This window comes from Panulirus ornatus, chromosome 47 (genome assembly GCF_036320965.1).
Source record: "Panulirus ornatus isolate Po-2019 chromosome 47, ASM3632096v1, whole genome shotgun sequence".
Lineage (NCBI taxonomy): Eukaryota > Metazoa > Arthropoda > Malacostraca > Decapoda > Palinuridae > Panulirus > Panulirus ornatus.
The window spans coordinates 18,867,024-18,883,686 of NC_092270.1; the positions used below are offsets into that span (position 1 = coordinate 18,867,024).

At 39.0% G+C, this 16,663-nt stretch overlaps 1 protein-coding gene across 10 annotated transcripts in view; it reads right to left on the reverse strand.

The window, feature by feature from the left end:
* rhea (Talin_middle and talin-RS domain-containing protein rhea) overlaps positions 1-16,663 on the reverse strand; it is a 639,718-nt gene that overhangs the window by 138,004 nt on the left and 485,051 nt on the right. For all 10 annotated transcript variants that reach the window (XM_071689886.1, XM_071689881.1, XM_071689879.1 and 7 more), the window contains 3 exons: positions 15,653-15,741; positions 9,622-9,874; positions 4,224-7,160 (listed from right to left, as the gene is read on the reverse strand). In XM_071689886.1, the coding sequence (XP_071545987.1) occupies positions 4,224-7,160; positions 9,622-9,874; positions 15,653-15,741 (3,279 nt within the window). The remainder of the gene's footprint in view (positions 1-4,223; positions 7,161-9,621; positions 9,875-15,652; positions 15,742-16,663) is intronic.

Here is a 16,663-nt window from a genome sequence, read left to right on the forward strand (position 1 = left end):
ACCCTCTTCTGCTCTCTCAACCACGCTCTTTTTATTTCCACACATCTCTCTTACCCTTACGTTACTTACTCGATCAAACCACCTCACACCACACATTTTCCTCAAACATCTCATTTCCAGCACATCCATCCTCCTGCGCACATCTCTATCCATTGCCCACGCCTCGCAACCATACAACATTGTTGGAACCACTATTCCTTCAAACATACCCATTTTTGCTTTCCGAGATAATGTTCTCGACTTCCACACATTTTTCAAGGCTCCCAAAATTTTCGCCCCCTCCCCCACCCTATGATCCACTTCCGCTTCCATGGTTCCGTCCGCTGACAGATCCACTCCCAGATATCTAAAACACTTCACTTCCTCCAGTTTTTCTCCATTCAAACTCACCTCCCAATTGACTTGACCCTCACCCCTACTGTACCTAATAACCTTGCTCTTATTCACATTTACTCTTAACTTTCTTCTTCCACACACTTTACCAAACTCAGTCACCAGCTTCTGCAGTTTCTCACATGAATCAGCCACCAGCGCTGTATCATCAGCGAACAACAACTGACTCACTTCCCAAGCTCTCTCATCCCCAACAGACTTCATACTTGCCCCTCTTTCCAGGACTCTTGCATTTACCTCCCTAACAACCCCATCCATAAACAAATTAAACAACCATGGAGACATCACACACCCCTGCCACAAACCTACATTCACTGAGAACCAATCACTTTCCTCTCTTCCTACACGTACACATGCCTTACATCCTCGATAAAAACTTTTCACTGCTTCTAACAACTTGCCTCCCACACCATATATTCTTAATACCTTCCACAGAGCATCTCTATCAACTCTATCATATGCCTTCTCCAGATCCATAAATGCTACATACAAATCCATTTGCTTTTCTAAGTATTTCTCACATGCATTCTTCAAAGCAAACACCTGATCCACACATCCTCTACCACTTCTGAAACCGCACTGCTCTTCCCCAATCTGATGCTCTGTACATGCCTTCACCCTCTCAATCAATAACCTCCCATATAATTTACCAGGAATACTCAACAAACCTATACCTCTGTAATTTGAGCACTCACTCTTATCCCCTTTGCCTTTGTACAATGGCACTATGCACGCATTCCGCCAATCCTCAGGCACCTCCTCACCATGAGTCATACATACATTAAATAACCTTACCAACCAGTCAACAATACAGTCACCCCCTTTTTTAATAAATTCCACTGCAATACCATCCAAACCTGCTGCCTTGCCGGCTTTCATCTTCCGCAAAGCTTTTACTACCTCTTCTCTGTTTACCAAATCATTTTCCCTAACCCTCTCACTTTGCACACCACCTCGACCAAAACACCCTATATCTGCCACTCTGTCATCAGACACATTCAACAAACCTTCAAAATACTCATTCCATCTCCTTCTCACATCACCGCTACTTGTTATCACCTCCCCATTTACGCCCTTCACTGAAGTTCCCATTTGCTCCCTTGTCTTACGCACCCTATTTACCTCCTTCCAGAACATCTTTTTATTCTCCCTAAAATTTACTGATAGTCTCTCACCCCAACTCTCATTTGCCCTTTTTTTCACCTCTTGCACCTTTCTCTTGACCTCCTGTCTCTTTCTTTTATATATATATATATATATATATATATATATATATATATATATATATATATATATATATATATATATATATATTATCCCTGGGGATAGGGGATTAAGAATACTTCCCACGTATTCCCTGCGTGTCGTAGAAGGCGACTAAAAGGGGAGGGAGCGGGGGGCTGGAAATCCTCCCCTCTCGGTTTTTTTTCAATTTTCCAAAAGAAGGAACAGAAGATTGGGCCAGGTGAGGGTATTCCCTCAAAGGCCCAGTCCTCTGTTCTTAACGCTACCTCGCTAATGCGGGAAATGGCGAATAGTTTGAAAGAAAGAAAGATATATATATATATATATATATATATATATATATATATATATATATCTGAGGTGGAGGGGACAAGGAGAAGCAGGAGACCAAATTGGAGGTGGAAGGATGGAGTGAAAAAGATTTTGAGTGATCTAGGTCTGAACATACAGGGAGGTGAGAGGTGCGCAAGGAATAGAGTAAATTGGAACGATGTGTATACTGGAGTCGATGTGCTGTCAATGGACTGAATCAGGGCATGTGAAGTGTCTGGGAAACACCACAGAAAGGTCTGTGGGAGCCTAGATATGGACAGGGAGCTGTGGTTTCAGTGCATTACACATGACAGCTAAAGACAGTGTGAACAAATGTGCTCCCTATCCTCATCCATGCAGCACAGACTATCTGTGGTTTACCCCAGACATTACACATGCCCTAGTTCAGTCCACTGACAGCACATCGACCCCAGTATACCACATCGTTCCAATTCACTCTATTCCTTGCACGCCACTCACCCTCCTGTATGTTCAGGCCCTGATCACTCAAAATCTTTTTCACCCCATCCTTCCATATCCAATTTGGTTTCCCACTTCTCCTTGTTCCCTCTACCTCTGACACATATATCCTCTCTGTCAATCTTTCCTTACTCATTCTCTCCATATGTCCAAACCATTTCTACACACCCTCCTCTGCTCTCTTAACCACACTCTCTATATTTCCATTCATCTATCTTACCCTTTCATTACTTACTCGATCAAACCACCTTACATCATATATCGTCCTCAAACATTTCATTTCCAACACATCCACTCTCTTCCATTCAACCCTATCTATAGCCCATATCTCACAACTATATAACATTGTTGGAAGCACCATTTCTTCAAATATACCCATTTCTGCTCTCTGAGATAACATTCTCTCCTTCCACACAATCTTCATTGCTCCAAGAACCTTCGCCTTCTCCCCCACCTTGTGATGACTCACTTCCACTTGCATGTTTCCATTCGCTGCAAAGTTCACTCAGATATCTAAAAGACTTCACTTCCTCCAGTTTTTCTCCATTCAAACTTACATTAACTTGTCCCTCAACCCTACTAAACCTTGTTCTTATTCACATTTACTCTCAAGTTTCTCCTTTCACACACTTTTCTAAACTCAGTCACCAACTTCTGCAGTTTCTCACTAGAATCAGCCATTGGAGCTGTATCATCGGCAAACAAAAACTGACTCATTTTCCAGGCCCTCTCATCCACAACAGCCTGCATACTCTCCCTTCTCTCCAAAACTCTTGCATTTACCTCCCTAACCAACCCATCCATAAATAAATTAAACAACCATGGGAACATCACACACCCCTACTGCAGACCAACATTCACTGGGAACCAATCACTCTCCTCTCTTCCTACTCGTACAAATGCCTTATATCCTTGGTAAAAACTTTTCACTGCTTCTAGCAACTTATCTCCCACACCATATTTTCTTAAAACCTTCCACAAAGCATCTCTATGAACCCTATCATAAGCCTTCTCCAGATCCATAAAAGCTACATACAAATCCATCGCTTTTTCAAAGTATTTTTCACATACATTCAAAGTAAACACCTGATCCACACATCCTCGACCACTTCTGAAACCACCCTGGTCTATCCCAATCTGATGCTCTGTACATGCCTACATCCTTTCAATCAATACCCCTCCCATATAATTTCCCAGCAATACTCAACAAACTTATACTTCTGTAATCTGAACACTAACCTTTATCCCCTCTGCCTTTGTAAAATGGCACTATGCATACATTCTGCTAATCCTCAGGCACTTCACCATGGTCCATACATACACCGAATATCCTTACCAACCAATCAACAACATATCACCCCCTTTTTTAATAAATTCCACTACAATATCATCCAAACCCGCCACCTTGCTGGATTTCATCTTCTACAAAGCTTTCACTACCTCTTCTCTCGTTACCAAACCATTTTCCCCAACCCTCTTATTTTTCATTTTTGATCGCTATTTCCCGTGTTAGTGAGGGAGAGCCAGGAAAAGAAGATAGGCCACATCCGTTCACATATATACATATGACTTATCTTACATTACCTTCCTGCCACAGGATCCTGAGGACATATTTCAACCTTAACCTTGGTCTTTACAACTTCTGCTTACAGACAATCAAATTGATCCAAGTCCTATACAAATTCCAGACTATTTCCTGCTTTATTACATATCTTACTAGTATAGCTTCTGAAAATGCCTTACTACCTATATTATTTTCTTTTCAGTTGAATAAAACGAAATGCTATACTTACCCTTGATTTCTTTGACTAGGTGAGCAGTAGCATTTGCAACATCTTTAGCAGATTGTACAAAATGTCGCTTGGCCACTACATTAGTTGTCTTGGCTGATGCAACACGGCAGCTGTTACACAAGGCACTCGTATGCTTTGCGATGATAGTTGCTGCACTAAGGACCTGCTGTTGGTTGCTGTTATTGTCAGTGAGTGTTTGGCAAGCAGTGACAATGGCCTGGTGTGCACGAGCAAACTGGGACTGGTCCACAAGCCCAGGACGTCCAGCAACACTTGTTGGATCAGACACACCAACAAGATAAGCAGCTTGAGCAGCACTTTCAACTAGCCCACAGATGGCATCACTAACATCCTTCACAGCAAAGCCAAATTTGTCATGCTCCAACTTTTTAGCATGGTTTGCAATACCAGTCATAGCATCTCCTAAACTCTTAGAGCGATCCATGACAGTATCTAGACACTCAAAGTATGACATATCAGTTACTGCTTCAGAGGGATTATCAAGCAGAGGCTTCATTGACTGAATGGCACGGACTGCATTATCACACTCTTTCTGGCCGGGAGCAGCAGAAGTGCACACATTAATGAGATTGTTGATCGAGTCTGTAACAGCACGAGCAGCACTTGCCAGTTGATTCTTAGCATTGGGAGCATTAGGATCTGCAGAAACTGCTTTAGCTGATACCAACAGTTTTGATGAGGACATAGAGACACTCTTGAGACTAACAACCATCTGTCCCCGTACCTCACGATCTTGAGTAGTACCAGCCATCTCCATGCCAACACCCATCAAGCTACCAAATGCCCCAGAGAACTTCTTAGATGATGTTGCCAAGTGCTGCGTTGACATGCGAGCTGATGTTACTACTTCAGAAGTGACACTGTTAAGTTCAGCAGCTGCATTGCTTAGTTCAGATTGCAGCTCACCATAGGGCTTAGAGCTAGTTGGGAATCTACCAGCATCCAAATCGTTAGTAGACTCTGTGATGTTCAAGATAGCATCATCAACATCCTTCTGTCCGGGTAAGCAATTAACTGTCATGTTAAGAGCCTGAGATACACCTTTAGCTACTTGGGCAAGCTTCTGTTGTGATGCAGCGTTTTGTGGACCCTGCACCACTATACGGGCTTCTTCAATTAGTTCTGAAGATTTGATCATAACTTCACGAGCAGCATCAATCAGGCGATCTCTTAGATTATGGTCAGTGGATGTGGCAACAACACCACGGACAGCATTGGAAAATTCTTTCAGGGCGAGTGCAGTATCACGAGAAGCTAAGCCTGTAAAATGCTGGTTACCCTGGGAAGATGATGTCAACAACTGAGCCATGGTGGAGCCTACAGTTTTGCTGGAGTTGGTAAGCTGTTGTGCAGCACTTTCTGGAGTCTCGCCAGGTAGAGGTCTTATTGTGCCTGTGTCTGCAGCTTTCTTTAGGTCATTAAGATCATCACTAAGGCCTTGAATAGCATCCAATGCTGAGTCAATTTCTAATGATCCACAGGCTTCCTGAGCTTTTCCAATAGCAGATCTAAGGTCAACCAAAGCTTGACCAAACTGCTTGGAAGAATTATTCAGTTGAAGGGCAGATGCCTGATCCGAGACAGTAGGCAATGCAGCCTTCACAGAGGCTACCATCTTTGTACCAGGTTGCAGGAACTGGTTACATGAGTTAATGAGGGCCAACTGAGCACGAGGAGAATCTGGATTATTGATAGTACTTTTCACACCTTCCACTAATCGAGGAATAACATCTGCAACAGACTTGCAGTCAGCTATGAGCTCATCCTGAGTTGCTGGACTACTGTTGTGTGGGCCAGCTCCTTGGGCAGCAGCCATACACTGAGTGCCTGTGGCAGCAGCATGCTTTGCAGCATTTTCCAATCGCTTAATTATCTTCTTCTTCAGCGCATTACCTGCAGCAGCATTGGTTGCAACTCGTACATTCTCTGCAGCTTCTCTGAGGATTGCTTGTCTGTTTTCATCATTAGGATGTGAAGCACATTGCTTAGCAGCCTCTACCATCTTTGCAGTAGCATCAGCAAGTTGTTTGGCTGCTGCCAACAATCTGTTTTGTAGGTCAGCATCTGTCTGACTTTCAGCTTCATATTTAATTGACTGGATAAGATGAGATGTGGCCTGGGCCAGGATCTTAGCCTGTCTTACCATCTCTGAGGCATTACCCTGAGAGGCAAACAATTTTTCGCTTGATACGAGAATGGTTTCCACAGCTTCATCATGGACACTAAGACGTCCTTTTTGTTCCCCTGCAGTCTTGATGTGATTTAAAAGATCATTAAGAGCTCGAGTGACTTCAGCTGCTGCTTGGGAAAGATCACGAAGAAGAATGTCATCTTGTGTAGCACGCTGACACACCTGGACCATGCACTCAACAGCCCGACCAACTTCTTTTGCTGCTTCTATTAACTGACTCTGGCATGCAGGACTGTCAATAGTTGGAGCTACTACTTTTGCACAAGCAACCAACTGAGAAGTAGCCAGGGCACATGCAGTAGCAGAATTTATTACAATGTTCTGAAGTTCTTGATCCTCGCAGCGTGATGCAACGGCCTTGGCCTTGAGAATGAGGGCTGCAGTGGTATTTGCAACAGCCTTAGCCAGTCCAAGAAGAATGTCTTGTGTTTCGTGGTCAAGTTGTGAATCAACAGTATGAAGTACAACATTTGATGCCTCGCCAACTTGAGAAGCAGCTGTCAGCATGCCCTGACGTTGTTCCTTTCTCTCTGGCTCTGCTGCAATCAACAAGTCAGAAAATGCATTACACAGAACCCTTGCAGCACCAAGAAGATTTGTGGACTCATTTTCGGTTTCTAGTAAGGCAGCTATCATGCGGACACCCTTTGTCATTTCAGGTAGGTTTGAAGTGATAGTATGGATTGCAGCACCTACAGCAGTGTGATCGACCTCTTCATGTACAGCTGAAAGGTATAAGACACAAAGTTAATTAAATTTAAAAAAAATCACAAAAAAGTATAAACAGCATAAAGTCTCCATAATACAAATCACATGGAGAAGACCCCTTTATAAATTTACTATTCAATCATTAGTTATGTGATGGAAGAGCATGTAAGTACTCAGAGTATATTCAAGGATATACAGCAAAAAAATCATGCACCAGATAACTTTCATCATCTGGCATCTGCCAGAGCAAGGAAATGCTGTGGGTGAGAATATGCCAATTACAAAAGCAATTATGCTGAATATTATAATGGGAATATTTTTGATAACATATCGATGCTCCTAAATGCTGTAAATCTGTAACTATCTGTAATAAGAACAGTTCTGAATAATAGCAGTGGTGGGGTAAAATTCAACTACGAAACAATCAGCACTGGATCTGAAACTGGTGGACCTCCAGACTGTTTCAGTTTGAACCATTCATATAATATGGCATCTAGTGGTATTAATTTAGGCTTTACTGGAGTTTACTGCTTACCAAGAGCTTTGTTTGGATATGACTCAACAATAAACTTTTAATATGCATTAAGAGCTGACTAAAACATGTTGGGTTAAATGGTTTGGACACTGGTTGATACAATTTGCATTTGCATTGAGGGACACTGGAAATTCTGGATATAAAAGCACTCTGGCTGGTTTGATGAAGCATAATCAAGCTTCTACTGTACTCACATTCATTCTGACCTTACCAATGAAATTCAAAAAATTTCTTGTGATGAACAAATTAAAAGTCTTAATAGTATATGCAAGAGTCCTGGAAAGAGGGGCAAGTATGAAGTCTGTTGGGGATGAGAGAGCTTGGGAAGTGAGTCAGTTGTTGTTCGCTGATGATACAGCGCTGGTGGCTGATTCATGTGAGAAACTGCAGAAGCTGGTGACTGAGTTTGGTAAAGTGTGTGGAAGAAGAAAGTTGAGAGTAAATGTGAATAAGAGCAAGGTTATTAGGTACAGTAGGGTTGAGGGTCAAGTCAATTGGGAGGTGAGTTTGAATGGAGAAAAACTGGAGGAAGTGAAGTGTTTTAGATATCTGGGAGTGGATCTGTCAGCGGATGGAACCATGGAAGCGGAAGTGGATCATAGGGTGGGGGAGGGGGCGAAAATTTTGGGAGCCTTGAAAAAATGTGTGGAAGTCGAGAACATTATCTCGGAAAGCAAAATTGGGTATGTTTGAAGGAACAGTGGTTCCAACAATGCTGTATGGTTGCGAGGCGTGGGCTATGGATAGAGTTGTGCGCAGGAGGATGGATGTGCTGGAAATGAGATGTTTGAGGACAATGTGTGGTGTGAGGTGGTTTGATCGAGTAAGTAACGTAAGGGTAAGAGAGATGTGTGGAAATAAAAAGAGCGTGGTTGAGAGAGCAGAAGAGGGTGTTTTGAAATGGTTTGGGCACATGGAGAGAATGAGTGAGGAAAGATTGACCAAGAGGATATACGTGTCGGAGGTGGAGGGAACGAGGAGAAGAGGGAGACCAAATTGGAGGTGGAAAGATGGAGTGAAAAAGATTTTGTGTGATCGGGGCCTGAACATGCAGGAGGGTGAAAGGAGGGCAAGGAATAGAGTGAATTGGAGCGATGTGGTATACAGGGGTTGACGTGCTGTCAGTGGATTGAATCAAGGCATGTGAAGCATCTGGGGTAAACCATGGAAAGCTGTGTAGGTATGTATATTTGCGTGTGTGGACGTGTGTATGTACATGTGTATGGGGGGGGGGGTTGGGCCATTTCTTTCGTCTGTTTCCTTGCGCTACCTCGCAAATGCGGGAGACAGCGACAAAGTATAAAAAAAAAAAAAAAAAAATAGTATATGCAAACCCATTTGCTATACTGTACATTAGGTTGCAATAAACAAGCCCGAAGCTGTGAAAAGACTAAATTCTTCAGCACTCTACCATAAACTCTTTATACAAAACAATATTTTCATAACATTTCTCCTGGTGTGAAATAAATAAATACGATGGTGTATAATGGTTTTTTTATAACCTTTCTCCAGGTGTATAATAATCAAGATGGTGTATAATAAGTTTTGAATTATTGTTCTTAGCTTAAAATCAATACCAACAAGTGGTTTAAATGCAAGGTCTAGAAAAAACTGCAATTCTATCTTTCTATAGAAAAAATTCAATTCCACCTTTCTATGTGTCTGATGCCTGTTCCAACTGGTACTTCCTTAAGGGGATGGACAGATAAAGTCACCATAACAAAATGAAAAAAAGGCATGAATTCATGCTAAAAAGATTCAAAGATACCAATTTTATGGGTTTCATCAAATCTGACTTCAAGTAAAATCTTTAACATGCTGAATTTCATGACAATGAAAACTGTTCACTTTCCGCCTTAAATTCAATATTGTTTATCAATAAATATTCCTACTATAGAAATGTTTCAACACATTAAAACAAATAAATCTTGTTTCAAACTTACATGAAGTTAAGGTAACAACTTCAGCTGTGGCAGCATTCATGGCAGCAATCTGACTTGTCACTGTTTGTTTGTTTGAGTCAAGAGTCACTTGCTTCCATTTGACTGATGCAGGGTCTGTGCCTAGCTCAGGAAGCTCAGCCTTTGTTTCTAAACTTTGTGCACACTCTCCAATGATCACTTGGCCTGTTTCAATTGTGGAGACAAGTGCTTTCTGGGGTTTGCTCAGGACACTTGTTACCTGAGGATGCTTGGCCTGCAGAAAGGAGTGGGGAAAATTTATTCAAGCGTATTGTGTGTAGACTATTGGTGTGTTTTTATACAGAGGTATGAAGTACCATCAGGCATTAATTATAGTTCACAACACATACTGGAATGCAAACATTAATAATACAAGGCAGATCAAAAGCTTTGAAATATACATAAATATACATATATATAGATATAGATATATAAATATATAATTAATTCATACAGGATGCATATGACATTCCATGCTAACATTTTAGGAGAAAGCTGCACACTTGACACCTACTTGCAATCTTAGTACTCCAAGATATGGAGCTTGAAAAAGAGAGAAAAAATACCAGTAACAATAAAACTGCAGATAGAGGAAAACTAAATAGAAAATAAAAAAGCTGACCTCTGCAAAGACTAATATTACACAAAATTTAAGAGAAACAATACTTTAACCTTTTAGCCCTGTGTCAAGAAGATGATTCAAAAGCAAGTACACTTGTGGTGTAATATATAGAGCACTTAAACCTTGCATGACTGCTCATATCTTGCCACTGCCTTTCACATGTTTAAGGATATATTCTATCCACATCTTCACAAATCATACGTACTTTTGACAAAGGGATGACTTCTTTCATTGTTACAAAAGAGGGCAAGTTGAGAAAAGTTGGTGCCTAGTTAACCAATAATCTAGGTTGGACCTCATTTGTTACAGACACACAAGGAACTTAAAAAAAAAACTTACATCAATCTGATCTTCACTCTTAATTTGGAGCCGTGCAATATCAGAATGGAGAAGCAGAAACTTGCTTAACTCTTAGGGCTAAAAAGAAATATCTACCATTGATTCTTTCTAAAGGACATCCGTTCAATTTCATAACACTACAATTCACTCCTCATATCACTTAAATATGTTAGGCACAACCAAACCCACCTCACTAATCTGGAAACCCTACATAATCAACATTATAAAATTTGCTTTCCAAAGGTTGGAGGTGCTGTATAAGTGTCATAGTTATATCACTTGTGAACAGCCATTCTGTATCTGTAGGGGTCTTATCCACTCTCATATTTGGGGAGGTTTTTCCTCCACCTTTTCATCTGAGACAATGAAATCAAAAGCCTTCTGTCTCGCTAAGTCTCTAGGCATAACCTCCCTCCCTCCAACCATTCCTTTCTGTCTGGCATGATGTTGCTGCCACCTCCAAATTCTGCATGTATTCTTTTATCCACTGTTCTTGTTAGCTGTTTTCATGTGTCTCTGTCACCTTAACTTAGACTTATGACTCATGTCTGGGCACTACTTTCCAGTTTTGGAGGGAAACCACCCATACAGTAATGAAACTGGAACACTCTCCCTTCTTTCATTTTCTTAGCTTCCTATAACCTTTCTACCTTTTATGACTATGGTTTACATACAGTTGAGGAGCTCTGATTAATTACTTAATTCGTATTCTTCAATTTTCCTTTAACCTGAGATGGGCATGATTAGCCGGTGTCATGTTAGTCACAATTGAAAAAATGGATCTGTATATGAAAGAAAACAGAAAGAAAGATGGATGATAATAAGACAATCTACCTGTTACAAATACATCATATACCAGTAAGGCAAAACACATTACACCTACTTACAAAAAGTACTGACTTCTTCACTGACAATGAAGGAAACATGCCAGCGTTTCTGATCAAAACACCATTGTCAAAATAACTACAATCTACTCCTTGAAAATGGAAGGAAAACAAAATGACACAGCAAAAGAAAGTATAAATGAACTGTTGAAAATGGAAAAGGAAAAATATGACACAGCAAAAGAGAGCTTATAAGTGAATTGTATGACAAGAACTTCAATTATGATAAATTAACCAGAACAAGGTAAATGAAATGACAGCAGACTTAAAGTGGAATATTTCAAACAAAATGATACAAACACCAACAAAACAACATAGCTTAAGAAAACACTAATACCCAAAGATTCAGTACCAAGTAAATGAAAACATGGATACCAGAATATACCAAAATAAAAGCAGAAATTAGTAAAGAGAGGATATAAGGGCCTCAGAAAAAACTAACAATGCTTACAAAAAGTTTAATGGAGCTGCATAAGAGCACACTGTAATAAAGGAAGAATGATCGAAAGCATGGAAAAGGAGCCAAAAATAATACAGTCATTGTGAGAAAAAAAAAAGATCCAAAAGTGATCCACAAAAAAAGTATGCAGTGGTCTCACTCAAACATGATTCAACCCTGGAAAAAGAGCAGAAAACAACATTCTGTCTAACGACTTTAAACCCAGCCCAAAAACTGAAATACAATAATTAGAGTATAAGTATTATTCTTATCAGGTATCCTGGGATATCATGTAAATTACAAAATCCCTATCAATTACATCATTTCCTAATTTCTAAATAGACAGTGAAGCTGGATTATCATCTTGTTGCTGGTACTGCAGTTACTTTTGTTGGTAATAAACTACTTTCTACATTATAAAACACATATCAAAAAGAGCTGGTAATGTTTTAGTTAATTTGGATTGAAAAATTCTGCAACAAAATAAAATCATATCTCTATAAAGTCTGCTTCTTGAGGCTACAGGTTATGAAAGAGCTGCAAGAAAGAAAGCAATTCTAGAGAACTTTACAGTAACTGAAACAACCAAGACATAGAAAAAATAACCGAAGGCACACATGCTATAATAAGGTTCAAATAAAATAACTAGTGAACACTTGTATTGCTTACATAGAGCAACTTCATTCCCACACACACAAAAAGTGTTGCTGTTGTCTCAGTGTTTTAAGCTAAGTTGATTTCCATTTGCACAATTGTTACATGAGCTGAATACCATTTCTGAGCAACTAGGCCCACGAAAATCCAACCTACCCTCCTAGAGCCAATCCAAACCAGATTAATTATTTAATTCCTAAATCTAACTGACTCTTCTACAGCCAATCCAAACCAGACTAATTTTCTATTCCTGACTCTGTACTTAAGTCTCAGGAGCATAAGATGAAATTCATTGAGAGTATGTTTCTTCAAAGTCAGATACATTTTCAAGAACCAGAACATCACCACTGCTAGAGCATCTACTGTAAAAGTTCTGGAGGCCCAGCAGTTGATTAAAACGCATCTGAAGGAAATGCATCTGGTGGGAAGGATCTTATCTAAGATCAGAATAATCATACAAAATCATTACATTTGATGGACAGGAAGATATTCGAGATCAGAATAATCATACCAAAGAATTTCATTATACCGTCACAAGAGGCACATAATAGAAAAGAGTGGTCTAATGAGAACATGCTGATGACAGACCCTTAAAATATGAGGGTGAGGCTTTGGGAAAGCAAAAGACAACTGGCTGCTCATTTTTGAATGAGCACTAATATCATGAGTTTTTTACTATTCCACATCCTACATCTAACCTAAAGAAAGAACAATGGGAATATCATGATTGTAAAACAGCAGTAACTGTAAATAATCTCTAGTTTAACATCAACTTAAACAGATTGTATGGGCAAAATGGACTATTTTGAAAACTAAAGGACAGAGATGCACACCAGGAAAAATATTAGCAAATGAAAGATACAACATAGTGTAAAAGGCTCACAACTAAAGAGTTTAGAAAGGACCAAGGATGACCTAAGGAAAATAAAATCTAAGTAATGCTGTCAGATGACAGCAAAATCTAGCTCCTCTGACCTTTGTGCATAACAGTAAGATATAGTCATCACTACTAGACTTATCAGTCTAACTGATCCCTTCCCTAAACTATTTTTTCAAAGTAGCTGTGAAACATATATGGTTAAAAAAAGCAAGAAACAAAATTCAGTAAAACCTCTGTTATCTGAGATGATTGGGAAACCAAACAATTAAGATAAAAAAATTTCTGATAATTCAAGATTATTTAGAATATACTAAATAATACCTATTTGCAAATATTATGCAAAGAGGATATATTAATATATGATAGTAAATTAGCACTACAAAATGCCTCAATCTTCTGCTGCTTGCTACTGTCATAAATATTCATCAAGCTGATAAGTTCTTCATAAGTGCTGCCTTGGATTTGCCCTTAGCAAGCCTCTCGCACACCATCTTCTTTTTGAGGTTTTGCATGAGATTTAAATGGCTTGGAAAAGCTCTCAGGTAAATGCTGATGACACTTGAAAGAGGCCATTGTCCACAATAGTAATTCAGGGTACACAAATGCAGAAATGTACAAGACATGCACACAACACTGTGCGAGAAAGCACATGGGAGATGGTAAACAATCACCAGTGCCACAAAACACTAGGCAGTGTGTATGCCAATTGCTGCACGCAGTGTGTGCATGATCTAAAATGATTCTACATAATCTCTTTCAATTTTCAATTCTTTTTGGATTATAAAGGGTAGCCAATCAAAACTGAAAAACATAAGTTTTTTGAGCATTTTTTTCTCATTATGGATAACATAAATTTTACTGTAATTTGTATAAAATGTCAATATTTCAAGAAAACAATAAATTCTGAAATACACAGTTACTGCAAGTCTACATTATCTCAATGAATACAAAAATATCTGTAAAAGACATAGAAAATCATCAAACTTTATGAACTTTACGGTGGAGAAAACATCAGAAACAACAAAGAAAAGGTGACAGTTTGTTGAAGAAACACATAGCTTCTATTACTTAATTCCTTCGGTATGGTCCTAACGCTTCCATTATCTCATGATTCTGCCATTAACTTTTACTTCACAGATCTATCATATCTTCATTACTGTACTCAGGAAACTTTAGAAATACTACTATATAGTCTGTGTAAATAATGGTGTGATTAACAGCAAAAGCAAATGGTTGGTCAGGCACTATACGAGGAAAAGATAATATTACTTTGGTCTACCCTATATCATCAGTGAACTATCCAAGCCAGAGCTTGTCAAATTTGAAGAACTGACTTCCCTTTGTATCTGTACTGTTATCACTGTCATATCAATCACTACTTGGTATAACAAGAGCGAACAAATTTGTGGAAAGGCAGACATAGACCAGATGCTTGAACCTCCAACAACAGGCGCTTAGCTTTGATTTTGTCAGTTGGACAACATAAGTCAGAACTTTTCTCCTCATCAGATGAGGTATCATCTTCATTTGTGTGTCTGTATTGTTATCACTATTAAATTCATCATCATTCAGTATTTTGGGGGTGAAAAAACAGTGGAAAGGTGAGCAAAAATAAAGTAGATGCTTCCACCTCCTCAGAGAGATGCTGCACCATGATGTCATCTATAGATGTAAATGAGTATTTGTAATGCCATCTATCGAGAGAAATGACTTATTTTGACCTTGTCTTCTGAAAACAATAGAAAATGTATTTAGATGGCTATATGAGTTATTCTGGGATAGTGATTTTTAGAACACAAATGACGAGCTATTTTGTGATAGTAATCATTAACACAAGAACTCAGCCCAAGTATACTCGATATAATATGGGAAGGGATTAAGGGCAGAATATAACAGGATCCCTTCTATGAAAACCAAACCAATAAGCAGATTCTCTGTGGCTTTGGCTATTGCTCCTGAACTTTCAATGATGGAATAATAGCAGTAAGTCACAGTGATACAAGAAAGTCATGATGACACAAGAAACTCCAATGGCTATCCTACTTTGAATTCTAGTTTCTTTGATAAAACTCCTTTAACTGATTACATACTTTCAGTATATCATAAGACTGGAGAGTTAATCAAATAACACCAGTCAACAAGGTGAAAAAATACAAATGATCCTGGATCACAACACCTTCAAAGAAAGTACTTACCGAGGGAGGTTGGTGGGCAAGGTTGATCTGTCCCACAATGGCCACGGACTGCACTCCTGGCATGGAGCCTGTACCGAAGTTCTGCGCGCCTAGCAAAGGAGATGCATAACTCAACATACGAGACAACAGAAAAAAATAAGTAAAAACAAGCTTCTATATATATACATATATATATATATAAATACATATACAAGGGAAATCAATAAATCATCATGTACTTTTAAAACTAATAAGAACACAGGGATAATGAAGATAATGTACTAAGAAAGGGCATTATTTTCAGAAACAAAATTATCTAACTTTTACATATACATAAAAGCTATCCCTGGGGATAGGGGAGAAAGAATACTTCCCACGTATTCCCTGCGTGTCGTAGAAGGCGACTAAAAGGGAAGGGAGCGGGAGGCTGGAAATCCTCCCCTCATTTTTTTTTTTTTTTTTTTTTTTTTTTTTTTTTTTTTTTTTTTTTTTTTTTTCCAAAAGAAGAAACAGAGAAAGGGGCCAGGTGAGGATATTCCCTCAAAGGCCCAGTCCTCATCCTCTGTTCTTAACGCTACCTCGCTAATGCGGGAAATGGCGATTAGTATAAAAAAAAAAAAAAAAAAAAAAAAAAAAAAAAAAAAAAAAAAAAAAGCTAAAGCATTCTGCTTTTGAAAATTCAACATAATTCTATTCAAAAGCATTTCTATATGATCTTGAGAAAATACATCTATTTATTCTTTTGTAAGAATTACATGCAAGCTACATAAATGACATGCATCTAAAAATATTACCTCCCTCGACAAAGTACTAACCATCATATACGTTTACTTCAAGCAAGAGGAATTGCACAATCCCCTCAGATTAAGTTCCTTGCCTTCAGAAACAATGATGACAATGGTAATACTGATTATTATTACAGACTTCAAAATAATGTAAACCAAAAATCCTCACTCAGCTCCTTTCTCTGTTCTTTCTTTTGGAAAGTAATATAGTAAGGGAGGATTTCCAGCCACACACTCCCACTCCTCT